Here is a 17,398-nt window from a genome sequence, read left to right on the forward strand (position 1 = left end):
GCTTTTTATATCTGGAATAGTGAAACAGTAGGATGTTTGAAAGTGGTAAGCAACAGAGTTATATATTCCACAACTTTTTCTCATGTGTGTTCCATTGGTTCTTTTGAGAACTTTTAAGTAGTTGAAAAGTTGTAACGATATTTTTGTTCTAGTCATTACAGAACAAAAAGAGTTAAAGCAGTACTGAAATTAATAATTGCTCCCAAGAAGAGTTAAAAACATGATTATTTTTTGCTTGTTCACATCACATTTCTGGGGCAGTCTTAGGAAGAAGAACATCTTGGATTAGTGTGAGCTTAGCTCGGCCACGGTATTCTTCCGGCAAGGCATCTACTCCGATCTCCTCCTTGAACTTTATCTCTTCTTCTCCATCCGTTACTATCACAATCTATACAACAACAAAACAAAAAGGTAACGTTCTTAAGATTTGCTCAAGAATATGTGGAGATATGTAGATCATCATCATTAGAAGAGTAGAGATCAAAACCTTTTCTTGAGTAGATTTCTCTAGAAAACGGCAGACGAATCTCCAAACGGACACGAAGAATCCAGGCATATGCAACATGTAGCATTTTGCAAGGCGTTCCGGGTAGTAAGACTGGACAAAACATGTTCAAGATTTAAAAACAAGATGCTGAGTTTTCTTGGTTGTGATCGACAATTTTTTTAGAGAGAGGAAGATGAGATAGTTACTTGTAAGAATTGAAAGCTGGTGATTAGTCCACGAGCATCAAGGTTCTTGTAAGTAATGTTTGCAAGATCGAAAACGGCTACTAACTTCTCATCTCCTACTTCTTTGTCTTTGATGCCACTGAAACATACGAACCAAAAAGGTTGTAATACAATCAAGGAACCGAAATATCAGCGTTTTGAAATGTTTTTGGTTAAAGTGATGTGTGTTAACCTTGCAATTGTTTTGTCTAGTACATAAACAACAAACTCTGCAACACCAAACACATTAAAAGATTAGTCCATAGATACTAATTTTAAAAATTCACTAATTCAATTACTCTAAACTTTCTGCATTTGTAGACTATCAATAACAAGAGAACATGAAAGCTTACTAGGGTTCCCAAACAGAATACTTATCTACTCAATGAACAGTTATATTCAAAAATAGAGTAAGAGGTGATTGATTACTCTTGAAGTTCACTGCATTCTTGGCAGGAAAATGCTTAGAGCATAAGACAAGCACCAAAGGGTGTCCGGATTTGGTTGGACCCTGAAGACAGATCTTTCCGAACTCCAACTCATCCCTCACTTCTTCGTCTGGGATCCCATTTGGAGGAACCATGGAGGCTCTCCATTTTTGACAATCTACAAACATCTTTGCTGCCTTGTCAGGGTTCATTGATCTTGCCACCAAGAACCTCATCAACGTCAGTTTCTCATATCCCTTACAGATGAAAAAACAATCAGATTTTCTGATATGGATTAGAATGGCTAAAAGAACACCAACAACTTTAATTACCTCTGTGGAAGAAGAGAGTTTCTCGACCAATGTTCTCAACTGGGTCAAAGCAAGTTCTTGACTTTCATCCATTGTCTTTTTGGCTCTCAGATCTTCAAAGGCTTCTGCAAAGATTATAAAGAGGGAGGGAGAGAGAGAGAAAGAGAGACAGCCTTTTGTGTGTTGGGATGTTTATGTACACACACTAGACCTAGTACGCACATACGAATAAGTCAGTTGAAAAGTAAATAGCTTTTATGTTTGTGATGTTGACAGAAGCCTGAAAAATATCAAAAAGACCGGACAGAGGATTTGTGTACTCGTGTGTCTTTACCCCGGTTCACGGCAAAAACAGACAGGCTGGAAGTTGAATCTCTCTCTATCATTTTGACTTTTATTTGATTCCCTTGAAGATTATTATAATCACTACACAGCTGCGATTTATTCAATGACTTAACTACTAAATCCACTCTCTAACGTGTTTGATTGCTTCTTTTGGAAATTTAAACTAGTTGAAAAGTTCAAACATAATGAGAGAATAAATTAAGTAAATAAATCAGTACGAAAATTAAATAATGTGCACGGCGCCAAGGCTTAGTGTTTGAATGTTTAAATGGTCCAAAAAATTAAGAGTTACGCATTAGTAAATTTGTTTTTATTTGTTTATTCCTTGAGCAGATTGAGGAAGAAGAACATCTTGTAGTGAGTGCTGCGAGTGTGAGATTAGCTCGGCCACAGTATTCTTCCTGCAAGGCATCTAGTCCAACTTCCTCTCTTCTTCATTTACTATCACAATCTTAATTAGTATACAAACCGCGGCTCAAATTCTTTCTTTATCTTAAAGATCTTAATGCGAGCTACTTCCAATATGACTCAACCGGGATACGCGTACCGGTGAAATGATACGGAAACGGTTCAATTTATGTGGTTAAGTTCGGTTAAATTGTGACCCAATTCTCATTTTGCCAGATTTGGTTTTGGGTTTTATCAGTTCTTAAGAAAAAGGAAGAAAATATTAAGGCTACCAAATACTTGACTAACCGAACAAGGGACAAACAATCACACTAAAAGCTTAAAACGTTACATAATACAAAGCCTTACCACCTCTCTTATACGGTTATACCAACACAACAAAATAAGAAAATTTACTCCTTACCTCTCTTATCAGGCAAATATATATAAAGCCAATTTCTTTTTACACAGAACCAAACCGGTTTTTTCTCTTTCAGCTTTCACATCCAACCCCTCTTCCTAGTGATGGTTCATCACATTTGGTACAAGAACATAGATCAACCGGTTATTGATCGAATTGGTTGAGCTTGTTGTTATGTGCTCTTTGTCATCCCAATTCGTCCAGACACTCTGCGAAAGAATCAAAACACGTAAAACAAAATGACATCATCTTATATATATAAAAGCTCATAGTATATGATTACCATACCTTCCAGAAAGCAGTTGAGCAGTGTTTGAAGATCCTTTAGAGATGGAGGAGGGACGTCTGGTTTTAGTATCTTGATGTCCTTTATCCACTCGCATGGCAGCAACTTCTTTCCCCATTACAGCGACTTCTCTTCTCATCTTCTTTGCCTCAACTTCCATCGCCTTTGTTAATGTTTCAACCTTCTTCGCCAACATCTAAAACACATCACAAACACCAAATACGTTAGATAACATTTCAGTTAAAGGCTAGGAGAAGGCTAAAGTAAGCAACCTCAATAGCATCATCCTTGTCTCTCAGGCTTTGATCTTTCTCATGAGCAGCTTTTCTTAATGTTATCACCTCTTTCTGCAGCAAATCGTACAACACACCTGGGACACTATCGTTATCCGTTGACTTGTCATCTGATTCTTCCACTTTTATTGAGCTGGGCGACTCGACTCTGCTAGCTCCTTCAGAAGACTGGTGGTTCGAAGGAAACTTTGATCCAGGTCTATTCATTAGCACCTTGTTTCTATCCAATGATCTGGTTCCCCCATCGAACGATGAAGATGTTCCTCTAGCATTCTTCAGTACAGTGCTCGCACTAGCGGTTGATGATCTCGGCTGAGAACTTGGTCTGCTCTTGGCCACAGAACCATTTGATGATGAATATTTTGGACTCGTCTCGGCTCCAACAAGGGATTGTCTTCGTGTAGGCCCGTTGCTTGAACTTCTAACACCAGGCGTGCCTCTGTTGCTAGGCTTCTTTAGACTCTCTTCTAACACTCTAAGCCGCAGTAGAAATTTCTCCTGCAATAAAATTAGCAGTCCCAAATTAAGTCCGTATAAAAAAAAGAAATCTACAGATGTGCCGTTAGCTATAGTTCTTCTACCTTCAGCTGAGCTTCAGATTTTGCAGCTCGGTCAGCTATGGCAAGTTTGTCACGTAGTTGCTGCATTTCTCCCTGTCAAGACAAAAACAGGAGACGACTATAGTTTTAGTCAAAGTTCAAGAAATGGCTAGACTGTAACTGTAACTAAGTGCTTTGTATAGGCCTATGAATTATTTGTTTAAATTCGATATTCTAAGTTTTTTAGATTTCAGGGGAAAATTATTTTAATAAATTATAAAAATTAGATATATAAAAAACGAAACCAGATAATTTTGTGGACTTACACTAAAATTTGCACAAATTTAGATCTATTTATAACCGATTTAAGACGGCTTAAACCGATTTGAGCTGCTTAATTATGTTATACTACTCGAAGCAACAAGAGAAGCAAGAAACAGAAAACAACACCTGCATGAATCTCCGTTCCTCGAGCCACTGTCTTACAGGCATCACTTGGTCGTTAGAATCTTTCCATTCATTTGCTACTACAGTAGCAACTCTGTTTGCATTGACCTTAGCACGGGCCAGTTCCCGTTCCAGAATTTTTCTCTCTTCCTAAGGAACAAAGACAAGACCAAACTAAGAAGAAATAAACAGTTACCGTGGCACTTTAGAAGCGTTCGAGTTGTTAGTTTACATTCATTTCTTGGAATTTCCTCTGGTAATCTCTCACTGCGTTTGCGGCTGCACCACCAGCAAGAACAGCTTCTTCTAACTCCCGCACACTCTGCATAAGCTTCTCAACTTCTGCAACCTTCTGTCTGTGCATCTTGTCAATAATCCTATTCTCTTCCTGACAAATTTCGATTTGTTTCATCAACTCTTGGTTCTTGTTCTGTAGATCATCAACCATGGAAGCCTTTGCCAATGCAGACTGAACTGTCCTTTCAGCGTCTAGCAAAGCTGCTTCCTTTGATTTGGTAAGGCGGTCCAGTGATTTGTTGTCGTCTTGAAGTTTAGCAATCTACCAATCAGATGATAATGCTGTTTAAAAGTGTCTCATGGCTTAACTGAATCAAACTAAGCAAAGATACATTAAAAAAAAGGAAAAAACCTCTTGTCTTGCGAGCTTGAGTTCAGCCTCTAAAGGAGCAAGAATGGCTTCAATAGGAGGCATGTCATCATCCTTTTGAGCAGCGTGCACCCTACGGAGAGAGGCTTCTGCTGCAAACTGAGCTGCCATGGAAGCCTTCTTTTCTTCATTAATTTTCCTGATCTCAAGGTTCTGTGACAACAAACGATTAAACATAGAATCCAAGAGAAGGAACGAAAGAGATGAATAAAGAAACATACTTTAGTCTCAAGAAGATTTTCAATCAACTTGAGTTTTGCCGACATCTTTCCCAGCTCATCCGTGAGCTTCAACACACAAATTAAACACAAGAGAGAGAGAGAGAGGTCAGTACACGGACGCAACTGTAAGAATTAAATGATCTTATAAGCTCTTCTATATGATGGTTGTCCACTATCCAAATAATTGTACATGACTACTACTACTCCATCTTCTGTGAATATGAATATCATAAGTTTCAATAGGAAGTGAAGTAAATATTATGCAAAATTAAAAAAAAATTAAAAAAAATGTTGGGAGCTTTTTGAGCTTTTTTAAGTAAGCCAGGGATGATGAACCTCTTCAACAGCCTTCTCTCTTTGCCGTTCAGACAACTTCAATGCTTTGATCTCAGCTTGAGCTTCAGACAACTCTCTATCCTTGTCTGTACACACACCAAGTCAACAACACGTTCCTAGAATCATAATCTAAAAAAAAAACAATTTCAATTCTAGTTACCTCTGAGTTCGTTCTCCAGACGATTTAACTCAATTCTGACGGGATCCGAGCCGTGGAGTAAAGTTATGAACTCGTTATCAGCGTCAAAGCTCGGCCTCATTGGCCTCCGTCGAGACAAGCCCTTGCTTCCTCCTCCTTCTCGATAAGACGCCAATGAAGGTGACATGAATCCTCTTTCCTCCATTAAGAAGGGAGATCGGCGCAAAGCAGAGTAGGGTTTTTAGAATCGCGAGAGGAAAGAACACTTTTGGTTTTTAGTTTTGTGAAGTGAAAGGTAAAGAGAGAGATTTAAATGAGGAGGTTTAGAGGTTGACAACGATAGGCGTGTCACTGTTAATTACGTTTAATCTTAGTGTGTACCATTTTAATTGTACCTTCTGCTTGTTTAGCGGGAAATAGTATTTTGTCCTTTTCGCTTCACCACTATTATTTTTTTGCATAATGAACAATTATCTGAAAAGGTATTTTGTTTTGTTTAATGGTCACAAATTAGCAAACGTTTAATCAAAGTTTTATCTTATAGCTTATCGATAACACTGGTGTTCGTATAATTACATTGAAGGATTAGGGACCATCTGGATTTGTATGTGTTGTCAGATTATTAGGGACCATTTTGCTATTCTGTCCAAACACATGTACGACAAATCACTAGAGACCATCATGTTTTATCATTCCGGGTTTACTCCTAATCACATTTTTGTTATCAGGCTTTAGATTAACTTTGGAGCATGTGTAAATGTTCTTCAATCCACATATTATACGACACTGGGCGAGAATCGCATACCTTTAAACATTATTACGAATAACTGTTTATCATTATTTCATTAAGTGTACAATAGTGTGCTGGGCATCTCCATCCCAACTCCATTTTTTCCTTTTAAATAGAATAAAAATAGATATGAAGTAAGGAATGCTCTAACCCAACTCCATATCTCACTCCATAATGAAATTTACTCCATAAATAGAGTAGTGGAAAATGAAGTAGGGTTAGAGCAATTTTACTATATTTTCACTTTTACTCTATTTTAAAAGAAAAAATAGAGTTTTACATTGGAGATGCTCTTAGCACTTGCAAAGACCTTCTGATACATTATTTTTAAAGGTAAGCACAAATACAATAAACTTACTAAACACTTGAATAGTGTACGGTATGCCATTAATAACCAACAACATTCGATAAACAAATTACAGAATACAGATTTAAAAATGACACACAAGGCCTCAAATTTTTAAGAGGAACTAGAGAATAAAATTGTTTCTCTTTTAGTATTTTGATTCTTTCTCAAGAGTCAAACTAAAGAGGGGAGAACTTTCCCCCCAGGAGTGATTTTAAAGTTACAAGAAAGCTGCTAAAAGCCACCTAATATAGAGTGAAGAAACTGGATGCAAATAGAGAGGGAAAAAAAACAAGAGTGATGATGGATGGATCAGAAGGAGAATGGACTTAAAAGAGACTCGTCAAGTTTTTTGAAACCTGCGTATACACTCTCCGTCATCGTCGGTGGCAGAGTCAGTCTCCTAACCTCTGTCATGTACCTGTCCATTATCCCAAAAGCAAAATTACATCTGATAACACCGAACATATATATGTAACACGAGTGAATGCCTCTAGACCTACTTAAGATGAAAGCGAGAGAAACTTGCCTGTTTGCGGCGCTTGCGATCTTATCACGGGCCCCTTGGTTAACAACGGCTTTGTTCTCGTGCGCAAACGAGCCACCTAGTATCAGAGAAGACCTGGCTGGACTCGATCCCATTCTGTCTGACAATACAGACATTGCCCATTCCAGGAGCACCACCAGAACCGAACCAAGGAGACGGATTCTTAGATTCGGAGATGGTACAATGGCTACATTGGATAATAAACGGTCATAAGCGTTGAGCACAGGTTCAGCTGCGCCTTTGCAGGCGGCTAGTAGAGCTCGAGCTATGTCTTCATCCCCTACGAGTTCATTCCTCTCTGCTCTCTCCTGTAAAATCCACCACAGTTTGGTATTCAAATCTAGTTTCTTAACCTGATGGAAAGAATCAACGACATAACGAGTAGAGAGAAGCTTACAAGTGCAGCTTTCTCGAGGTGAAGGCACAAAACGTCGAGCGGTAAAACAACTCCATCGCCAGGATATACATGAGATCCCACTCTCTTTAGAACTGAACAGGCTTCAGCTATCCCGCCTTGTGAAAGAGCTTGCTCCATGAGTCTAGACCACGTTTCTCTTATTATGCTTGAATCAGCATCCCCAGAATAGTTGGCAAAGTAGAGCATTTCCAGACAGATCTGCATATGATATGAATGAGGCCAGATAAGCAAACATTCAATATAAATAGAGCCTTCACAAAGAGTCGAAGATACAAGCACTGAATCTCTCCATGTAAATAGTTTGATCTTATGATTTCCATTTTAAAACCAGGATACTGAAGCAGTCACTATTGTCTTTGCCTAAAGATTCGTATGAATTTACAGAATATTAGCTAAGTTATAGATATGGAGAAGTATCGGCTTCCCCTTTTCCAAAACTTAGTGCTCGAAAACCAGTTAACCAGAAACATGGTCCAAAACTACATTGAAAGACGATAGTTTATGATTTTTAAACTTACCTCCCAGAGCTCAAACGGGACAGCATATTCATTATACAACTGCGTTATGCTTTTCAGTTCCACGGAGAGCTCCAAGGCCTTTTCATTTGCTGCATTTGCTAAGCTGGAATCATCACTAGAATCACCATTAAGTACTGGCTCAGAGTCCTGCATGGCATCCGAGGACTCAAAACTGGAGGCAATAGCTTCAAGTTTGTCTCTGATTTTTATTTGGAACTGAAGAACTGCTAGTTTGCCTTCAAGCAGATCAAGCAACCCACTGTCACAACCACCTTGAGCAGAACCTGCTAGACCATCGCTATTACTTGCATTCTTGGCCTGTAAAACTGCGTGACTAAGGTATTGTCGCCTAAATTCACAAGGCAGCAACCCATTAGAGATAGAAAAAGAAGGGAGGGTAAAAGAATCAAGGTAATGTGTGACCTAGGGCAACGTTCGAGATAGATTGCTTACCTTTGTTCAAGAGTAGGATTGTCCCCTGAAACAATTGCGCGTCTTTCTGCAAGCCGTAGAAACACATGAGCAGCAAGCACATGCTGTCTCTTCGACACATAGTATTTCACAAGTAGATCAAAGTATTTTGCTTGATTTGATGAAATCTGTGTCCCTGAGTGACCCAGCGGAGATGATCCAGAAACAGCTCCGACCTATGGCATAAGAAGAGAAATGAATAATTCCTCGAAAACAGTTGCCTATACCTCGTTTATTTACAAAATTCGATAGGAATCCTGACAATATAACATTAGAAATAATTTAAAGAGCTAGCCGCTAGCGTATAAAGAGCATACTTCTGATGCAGAAGGAATGCCAGCATTCTGTAGAAAAGGTACCAAATCTGGACCTCCGTACTCCAGTAGCTCGTTTTCAAGACCGAGTTCTATCATGGCCGTATATAGGTACTCCCGGAATGCCTTGTCAGTTGATTGCACACCAAGATGAACGATCTGGCATATATATTGTCTACGTGAAGCCTCGTCCAGCATGGAACTAACTAGAGATCGCAAGGCATTGGCAATAATTTCATAGCATTGTTTTCGCTGGGCAAGAGCATGCTCTCTGATGGAAGCATCAATTTGGTCGTTGAAAGCATCGCCATCAGGATCAAGGGCTTGGGCTTTCTGCAAAGGCAAGCATACAACAGCTTCATAGAACCTGTAGAAAATGATTCAAGTGTATATCAAATAAATGAAATATTAGAAGAAAGGCAAAAAACATGCATCATGTATCTGCATTAAGCTGACCGTTTCACCTCAATGAATTAGATTTAGGATTTATACCCTACTCTTGTGTGAATGCTTAACTGCGAATTTCTAGATTTATCTTCCATTGTCTATCTTTACAAATACATTTTTTTCTAATCAGAAGCTAGCTTGACTGTCACTGAGAAAGAATTTTGGAATATTCTTTGAACTTCGTTTCAGAAGGGCTTAAAGGATTCAACTTTCCTTTGACTGCTACTAAGAATACAAGCTTTAACACAATTCTAACAAGCAAAAGGAAACTAAGGTTTATCGACTAACGATCATAAACTAAAACTAACCAAGTGTGTGGACATCTACTTGAATGAAAAACTAACCTCAGTTCCTCAAAACGTTTGCAGACGGTTCTGAGATCCGCAGATCCGGGGACTTTACTCAAGAAACTGAACGCCTCTCTAGCAACACTCTCTTTCTCCTCAGCATCTACAGCTAAAGCCGCTCTTTCAAGGCGTTCAACAGCTAAGAAGAATTTGTAATCCGACTCCTTGAAGTAGCTTGGGCAACCTTCACGTAGTCGCCCACTAATATCGTCGACTGTTCCTCTCCCATCAGAGCCAGTATAATACTGAGGCAAACAATAGAAGCAGATTTAAGTTAGACAATCAAAACAATTAAGAAGAGGGGGACACCAAGGCTAGTTTAAATTATAAAGGGAGATACCTCCATCACGGCAGATATGAGCCTTGTTGTAATTTGGTCACCCTCTTCAGAACAAACTAACTGATGGAATGTCAACTGAACCAAAGCTTGCTTTAAGTTTGCGTCAAGGCCCTGAACCAATCTAGCAACATGATGTTGAGAAAGAAGTTGGAGTAGGAAAAGGGCTTCTGCAGATCTGAGAAGCAACTGCCTAATACACTCCATCGCCCTCACCTGCAGGAGGGAAAGGCTAATTAAAGACTTACTAAACGGACCAGCTGAAGAGGACGAAAGTACACTAGATTTCTAAGAATTCAACAAATCTTACCTCCGTGGCAGCCAATTCAGCAGGACTATATGGCAAGCGCTGTCTTTTATTTGCTGATTCGCCTCCATTGGAGTAGGCTCCAAATAAGCTCCTAACCATATTCCTTTCACTTGCTCCCAACTCTGTACCAGTACCATACAAAATAGAGCCAGTTGCACCTCCTAGCCCAGCAACATATCCATAAAGCCCCCTTCTCTGGTTCCTTCTAGATCTTAAGAATTTCTCCAAAGATCGAATCTTGCTTTCCAGCACATGCATAGCACTGGTAGAAAGTCGACAAACCACCAGACCGTCCCCAGACATGGCATCAGAACTGGGTTTTTTAGACATCACAGAAAGTTCCCATATGGGAAAAAGTAATCTTGACGTACAAAGGCAGAGCCCTTCATGAGCACCTGAGAAAATGGGCTCAGCTTCTTGAACAACTTGGCCCATGCTGAAACCTCCAGTTGCTGTTCTAGTGTTTGACAATCCACTACTGCCATCAAATTGTGGCATTCCTACCATTCTCGGATCCTCAAAAGCCTCAGCTGCTTTATCGGCAACAATGTTACTAATTAAATCTTCAAAATTTATTATCCGAGCAGCCAACATCAAGCACATTGCAGCTGCTTCGCCTGCTCCAAAGCGGGTGAAGAAATCTTCCAGAAGGGACCTTGGAGAGTTAGATTCTAGAAGTCTTCTCAAGATATCAACAGGCCTGTTAAAGATCAGTTCCATCATACCCATGGTGGTAAAAATGACAATCTTTCTCCTTGGCAAAATATGCTGGGTCGATAGATCACCTCTGGCCCAGAGTTTTCCGCAAGCCTTTTCATAAGACTCTCCCGAGACTTCGAGTCCACAGTATTCAAGTTCTGAATATAATGATTGAATAGTAGCAGCAGTGTCGGGAGAGGGGAGCACATCTGCTACAAAAAGCATACGGCCTTCAATGGGTAGAGAGGAGACTACTTCACGTAACGCCCGAGAACTCCTTGAACTTGACCCTGAAGTGCCGCCAACCTGAGAATGCACGCTTGAATCTTTGCTAACAACCAGAAGAGAAGACATAGCAGGTGGCGATGAATCTGAAAGGACAAGGGTTCCAACAGAATAAAATGCTGTGTCAACCTTCATGGAGAGATCCTCATTCGGAGTTCTACCAGCAAGAGATGCAGCTCCAAAACCTAGCCCAACACCGGCCCCCAATGGAGGAGATGGCCTAGTTGAAACGACTTTTAAACAGTTCGGAGCCTGGCGGTGGTTGCTGAACCCACTGAAACTACTTCCACTTGAAGAGGTGGAGAGATACATCCTCCTACCATCTGATAAGGAAGCAACAAGGTGCAACCACTTGGATTCCAACATGGACAATGGTGAAAGGCTGACTATAGTTGGCTTGTTAGCTCGACCTGCCGCTGCTGACTGGCTCACGTCCTTCTGGTTTAACAGATTCCTTTCTTCTGCAACCATCTTGAGAGGGCCTTCCCCATTCGGCCCAAAGACATATGCTTGAAGTTTCATCTCCTCAGTACGGGCATATAAAATCTGCCTTTCATTATCAATTACCATCTCCACAACAGGATCAACAGCTCCAAACTTGAATACATTTGGTACAACCCACCTAACATTGACAGAATCAGAGATATATGTTTTAAAACGATCAGAAGTACAATGAGTTAGAGATAATTGCTAGAATCTTGCTTTTGTCCTAGATTATTCCATAAATCAAAGAGAACAAAAAGAAGGGGGAAAAGACAAAAAGAATATAGGTACCTCGAGATCATACTACCAACACCTGCAGTAAGGCACACCTTACGGCAACGTTTATGCCAGCCTGAGCCAGTTGCATATAAAAGCTCATATATGTGACCATCACGTCCAGCCATGAAAATGCGCCCTTTATTAGTACATGAAACGCATGTCATGGCTACTCCATCTGACGATATTGTATAGTCAGGCAAAGGCTGTACTGAAATTTCAGCATAAGGATCTCTACCATCAGGTCCTTCAATGCAGCAAACTCCAACAAGAACCAACTGATAAGAAAGTACAGTTTTTACTCTCAGAAAATTATATAAAATACCACAAAACTAACAAAAGTTGTGATCAGATTGCGCCTTTTGAAAAAGAAAAAAAAAAAGAAGTGTCACCTACCTCAACAGGAGTGGCTAACACCAAAAGATATTGAATAGCTTCAACAAAAACTCCAGGTCTACATTTAGCTAATCCAACCGCACAAATAGCCTGCTCTTCCCCGCTATACTCAGGACACTGCCCATCCCTAGTATACATTCCTTTATCAATACAAAGCAACGAAAACAAGGCATAAACTCCAAAAGAATTACCTTTTGTCAAAACGCCACAAGAAGAGAGAGTTGTCAACGGAGGCCCAAGCCCGTCGAATCTCTGGGAAAATCCCACACAAGGCCGTCCCTTCGCCACCTGCCGTATTATACCTATCAATAAGTACAGAAGGCAACTCCCACGTGTCACCCACTTCGATCAACGGTGGCCACTGCATCAAAGTATAAAACACACACATACATGTCAATGCTCAAAACCCTAACGACACATCCCCTTCTTGTAATGTCAAGAAACCAAGCTAATTGCTTCTTCAATTAAAACCATATACGAGGGACTCGAGTCGTTCACCTCTCTGGGATGAGTGGAGTACGGATGACTAGCGTATCTGGAAGCTTCTAGAGCCTCTTCTAGGTCGAGCTGAGATGCGGCTTCTCGACCAATGCGGTCACCGACACAGAGACCCGCGTTCGTCACGTCTCGCATCACAATCTCCTCGTCTTGCGACATGTTGATTGAAATCTGAAAAGGAATCGAGTTTTTGGGGTGGATACTTGGAGGGCGAGAGACCCAGAACCCTAGATCGAATTTGGCTTCCCTGAGAGAGCGGGAAGAAGAGAAAAGGTTCGAACTTTTTGGTTCAAATCTCGGAGCGAAAAGAATCGATTGGGGGAGAGTGTGTGCGAGCAAAAGCCCAGAGTAAGAGAGGGTTTATGATTTAAGTACGGAGGGCTTCTCGGTATGACTATGACTAACTTCGCCTTTCCTTTTTTTTTCTGGTAAGTTTTTCGGGTCGAACTTTGTTGCTTTCCGGGTCGGGTCAAGCTTTCTATTTCTAATTTTGCTAACTATGAAATTATCAGAAAATTATTACTCTCTCTGTTTAACTATCGTTTTTTTTTTTTTTTTGTCATCGACTTTTACAGACTCATACTGACTCTGTAAACCACATCGGGTGATCTGCATCCATGTGAACAACGAAAGACGATTGTGTCCTTGCACTGCGGGCGAGGCTATCCGCCTTGGTATTTTGCGTTCTTGGTACATAGATAATCTCTGATCGGAGGAAACTTGCTTTCAGGATTTTCAAATCTTCCAAATAATTTGCAAAAGCTGGTCATTCATCTGGTTCCGAAACCATTTTCACCAATTGAGAACAATCTGTTGCAAACGTGACCTGAAACTGCCGTAAATTCCTCATACACTCCATTGCCCATATTAGTGCTTCCATCTCTGCGTGGAGAGGAGAGAGACTAGCTCTAACATTTCGCGCCCCCAACAACCCATCAAATCCTACTAACGTACTATACCAACCTTGTCTGGAGAAGGTATCATTTTCTTTCCAAGAACCATCTGTGAAACACCATCTGCCTGAAATCGCCGGGGGTGTCCTATCCTCCACAGTTTGTGTTGTCCACTGTTCGTTCAATATCTGTGCCTCAGCCCAAAGTGTTGATTCTGTTGCTGCCAACTTAAGGGTGTCCCTAGGATCAATGTCCAGATTGCTAAAGACTTTATTATTCATTCATTTCCAAATGTACTATAATATCCAAACAAACTGATGATCATCCATCTGAAGAAAGACTCTCCAAAAAAGATGATTCATCTGAGCAAACTGATGATCATCCATTTGATTTTTATTATTATTGTCTTTTTTTCTAATTATCACGGGTTTGAATTTTGAATGTGGATCTATCTACACTAATTTTGAATGTGAATATCAAAACATGGAAAATACAAATGTCACGAATGTTTGTATTGTTAATCTGTTTGTTTGTTTTAGAACGGATTTACTACACGCACATGCTGTATTTATAGAATTTTCAGCATCTTTTAAATTTTCGTCTACTTGCTATATGCAGTGCACAGGTCTTTTGTGTGTATCTTTTATTTCGAACGTTGAATTATCAAATTATGGGGGCGATTGGTTGGACTATAACTATAGAAAATTTACTTTAGAATTTAGTCTGTAGAATTTTCTGATTTAGTTTTAATGGACGTAACTTTAAAATTTTTTACAGCTAAAAAGATGGAGCTTTAGAAAATAAGTTTTTTATAACTACTAGAGATTTTCCCGGGCTACGCCCGGGTTTTTTTTCCCATATATTCAAAAGTGAATTAGTGAAATAACCAAAACAAACAAAATTAAATTTATAGAGAGAGATAGGAAGAAAAGAGAGGAGAAAGAATGAGATTTTGGTTACTTGGCAAATTTTAGTTTTTTGTATGGTTATAGAGTGCGATTTCTGTATATTCAAATTAAATTTAGATTATTTATAATTTGTGTTTTTAATATATTTTTTCACTGATACTAATTACACTATAAAAACTATTAGAAAAATTTGTAGTTTTTTGTATTGTTTTGGTAATAACAATTTTGAAATTATTGAAATTTCAATATATTTTTTTCAATATCAGAAAATACACATAAGCTGGTACGCATGTTGAATATTTTTTTAATTATTCTTATTTAAAATTCAATTATTCTTTTTCTCGTTTATTAATTTTTTTAATGAAAATATGGTTAAACTAATATATAATTCACTTTATTTTAATATTAATATTAACCAATATGAATATTTAAATTTTAACTATTGATTATTGATTCTTTGCTACTAAAATATCAATATAAATTTGTTCTTGTGTTAAAAGCAGTGGCTAAATGAATAGCAGCTGAAATCTAAGAGCAATGTACATTAAAAGAATCCTGAGATCATGTCAAATGCGTTCCTTTCCATGCAGCAAACAAATTCAAAATAAAAATATCAAAAACATAATAATAGTATGTTTTGCCCTACAAAATCCACAGTTTTGTTATTTTTTTTATAAGAAAAAAATCTTAACAATTTATTCATAGTCAATTTAATCAAGCATATTATTAATTTTAGAAATAAGTATATTTTCTTAGTTCAAACTATTCCGAAAGAAAATATAGAGTCTTAGCTCCGACTACATCTCTAACCACCCTTATATTTGCTTCTAGCATTTAGAAGTAAATTCACTCTAATCTAAATAAATAGAGATTACTATTTTTCTATAAATAGAAATAGAGGTAGAAATCCTATATTTTCTACTCTATAAATAGAAATTGCTATTTTATAATAATACATTGAAGTAAGTTCCATTTCTGTTATAGATATCTAATATTTTGTAGATTAAAAATAGAAAATACTTTAGAAATGGTGTCATTCACAATTAAAACATCTTTTTACAGTTTCCAATTCAACTTAGTTGGGGTTACAATCAGCCACTTTAACTTGAGGGCCTCCTTGTCTTTTTTTTTTTGAGCAAATAGCGCCTCCGGCCTCCTTATCTAGAACTTTGTTTCTTAGCTTATACTTACCATCCCTAATCCTTTTAATTAATGTTTTGTTTTTTTAGGTTTTGTCAACAGTTTAATTTTTATGATCATCCACTTTACATTATTTGAGAAGTGATTTTGCCATATGTCTTTCTACAATTATTTTCACAAAAATAGTATGTCATAGTTACTAAAATTGATGACATGGCTTATAACTTAATATGACATGGACAATTACATTTAATGTTTAATTTATATTTTTTGTAAATTTTTTAAAATATGGTAACAACTCATATATTACATTTAATGTCGATTTATATTTTTGGATTTTTTAGAATATCATAATAACTCATAAATCATTATTAAAATAAATATATTCAAATAAGGCATTACAAATTTTGAAATATTATTTAATTATATATTTTTAAATTATACAATTGTATTACTAAAATTTTCAAAAATGTATATAGATTTTTTTAGAAAATTATAAAAATTTAATCGTAAAATCATTAGTTTCTTATATATATATATATTTATAAATTTTGTTTAATTTTAAATTTTAATAATTTTATAAAAAAATTAACAAATTTATTTAATATATTTAATTAAAATAAATAGATAAAATCTATCTATTAATTTTAAATATATACATGCATATTATTAAATATAATTTAAAAAAACAAAATTATTTTATTTTTATATAAATTTTATGTTTATTTAAATCAAATATATATTAAAATAATGATAAAAAAGAAAATTTACAGTATTAATAAAAAATTATTTTCAAATATAATTTATATTTGTCTGTTAAAAAATATTTGAATCCTAGTTTCTTATTAAAAGATATGTTTGCATTGTTTTAAATCTCGTCTAGATTAATAACTAAAATGATAAATTTCCTCTTAAAATATTAAATTTATGCTACATCACATAATTTCTAATATTAAGACTCATATGTACTTATACATATAGGATTATCATGTGCGTTGTGATTGATAGAACGAAGAGCAACACAAAAGGAATCTTCTTCCGGTAAAATATTTTTCGTGGCGCACCATTTGATATTGCTGCTTATATTCATGATCTCATAAGCATGCGCTTGGTGGGGAGGAGGTGATATTACATGAGCTTCGGAATAATTAAGAGTAGTACCATTGCTTCTGACTCTAAATCCGATCCTACCCTCCCTAAAAGAGATGATCCCTTGATGATTGACCCCTGAGAGCTACGTCCACCAGTTAGTTTGGAAGCAGCATCATAGTTGCTCTCCACCATTCCTTCAGTTTCAAAAGCTGCAGGAAAAATACTCGTGTAGCCCTTATATTATCCACATTCTGAATTTATCAGTGAACAGATTGTAAGATACAATATACCTCTTAAGTATTATGGAGGGGATAATTTTTATTGTATATATGAATAATTTCAGTTTAAATAT

At 37.4% G+C, this 17,398-nt stretch overlaps 3 protein-coding genes across 3 annotated transcripts; all 3 read right to left on the reverse strand.

Moving 5' to 3' along the window:
- Nucleotides 1-127: 127 nt before the first annotated feature.
- On the reverse strand, nt 128-1,689 carry LOC106346615 (CRAL-TRIO domain-containing protein YKL091C). The gene is made up of 6 exons (XM_013785987.3): nt 1,472-1,689; nt 1,141-1,396; nt 905-941; nt 694-811; nt 488-598; nt 128-388 (listed from the first exon to the last, which is right to left on the reverse strand). The coding sequence occupies exons 1-6, from the start codon at nt 1,541-1,543 to the stop codon at nt 245-247; spliced, it is 738 nt and encodes a 245-aa protein (XP_013641441.2). The 5' UTR covers nt 1,544-1,689; the 3' UTR covers nt 128-244.
- Nucleotides 1,690-2,496: 807 nt separating this feature from the next.
- Nucleotides 2,497-5,919, reverse strand: LOC106346617 (microtubule-associated protein 70-4). Its single transcript, XM_013785988.3, has 10 exons — nt 5,553-5,919; nt 5,393-5,478; nt 5,057-5,122; nt 4,818-4,988; nt 4,401-4,727; nt 4,172-4,318; nt 3,764-3,835; nt 3,162-3,680; nt 2,892-3,085; nt 2,497-2,812 (listed from the first exon to the last, which is right to left on the reverse strand). Exons 1-10 carry the CDS (start codon nt 5,734-5,736, stop codon nt 2,776-2,778), a joined length of 1,803 nt encoding a protein of 600 aa, XP_013641442.2. The 5' UTR covers nt 5,737-5,919; the 3' UTR covers nt 2,497-2,775.
- Nucleotides 5,920-6,679: 760 nt separating this feature from the next.
- Nucleotides 6,680-13,398, reverse strand: LOC106349823 (nuclear pore complex protein NUP155). Its single transcript, XM_048782310.1, has 13 exons — nt 13,014-13,398; nt 12,707-12,876; nt 12,516-12,642; nt 12,135-12,397; nt 10,377-11,982; nt 10,070-10,282; nt 9,727-9,974; nt 8,939-9,302; nt 8,604-8,797; nt 8,151-8,499; nt 7,612-7,830; nt 7,197-7,522; nt 6,680-7,088 (listed from the first exon to the last, which is right to left on the reverse strand). Exons 1-13 carry the CDS (start codon nt 13,170-13,172, stop codon nt 6,980-6,982), a joined length of 4,347 nt encoding a protein of 1,448 aa, XP_048638267.1. The 5' UTR covers nt 13,173-13,398; the 3' UTR covers nt 6,680-6,979.
- Between the last annotated feature and the right edge of the window lie 4,000 nt (nt 13,399-17,398).

Source organism: Brassica napus, chromosome A6 (genome assembly GCF_020379485.1).
Source record: "Brassica napus cultivar Da-Ae chromosome A6, Da-Ae, whole genome shotgun sequence".
Classification (NCBI taxonomy): Eukaryota; Viridiplantae; Streptophyta; class Magnoliopsida; order Brassicales; family Brassicaceae; genus Brassica; species Brassica napus.

Bases quoted from the DNA above. Each gene is read 5' to 3' on its own strand.
- LOC106346615 (XM_013785987.3), bottom strand. From the start codon at position 1,543: ATGGATGAAAGTCAAGAACTTGCTTTGACCCAGTTGAGAACATTGGTC. The intron at 1,397-1,471 runs GTAATTAAAGTT...TTCATCTGTAAG, and splicing joins AACTCTCTTCTTCCACAGAG to GGATATGAGAAACTGACGTT. The intron at 812-904 runs GTTAACACACAT...CGTATGTTTCAG, and splicing joins CTAGACAAAACAATTGCAAG to TGGCATCAAAGACAAAGAAG.
- LOC106346617 (XM_013785988.3), bottom strand. From the start codon at position 5,736: ATGGAGGAAAGAGGATTCATGTCACCTTCATTGGCGTCTTATCGAGAA. The intron at 5,123-5,392 runs GTTCATCATCCC...TGTGTGTTGAAG, and splicing joins GAGAGAAGGCTGTTGAAGAG to CTCACGGATGAGCTGGGAAA. The intron at 4,728-4,817 runs GTTTTTTCCTTT...TCTGATTGGTAG, and splicing joins TCAAGCTCGCAAGACAAGAG to ATTGCTAAACTTCAAGACGA.
- LOC106349823 (XM_048782310.1), bottom strand. From the start codon at position 13,172: ATGTCGCAAGACGAGGAGATTGTGATGCGAGACGTGACGAACGCGGGT. The intron at 12,643-12,706 runs GTAATTCTTTTG...AATGTATACTAG, and splicing joins TTGTGGCGTTTTGACAAAAG to GGATGGGCAGTGTCCTGAGT. The intron at 7,523-7,611 runs GTAAGCTTCTCT...TGGATTTTACAG, and splicing joins ACCTCGAGAAAGCTGCACTT to GAGAGAGCAGAGAGGAATGA.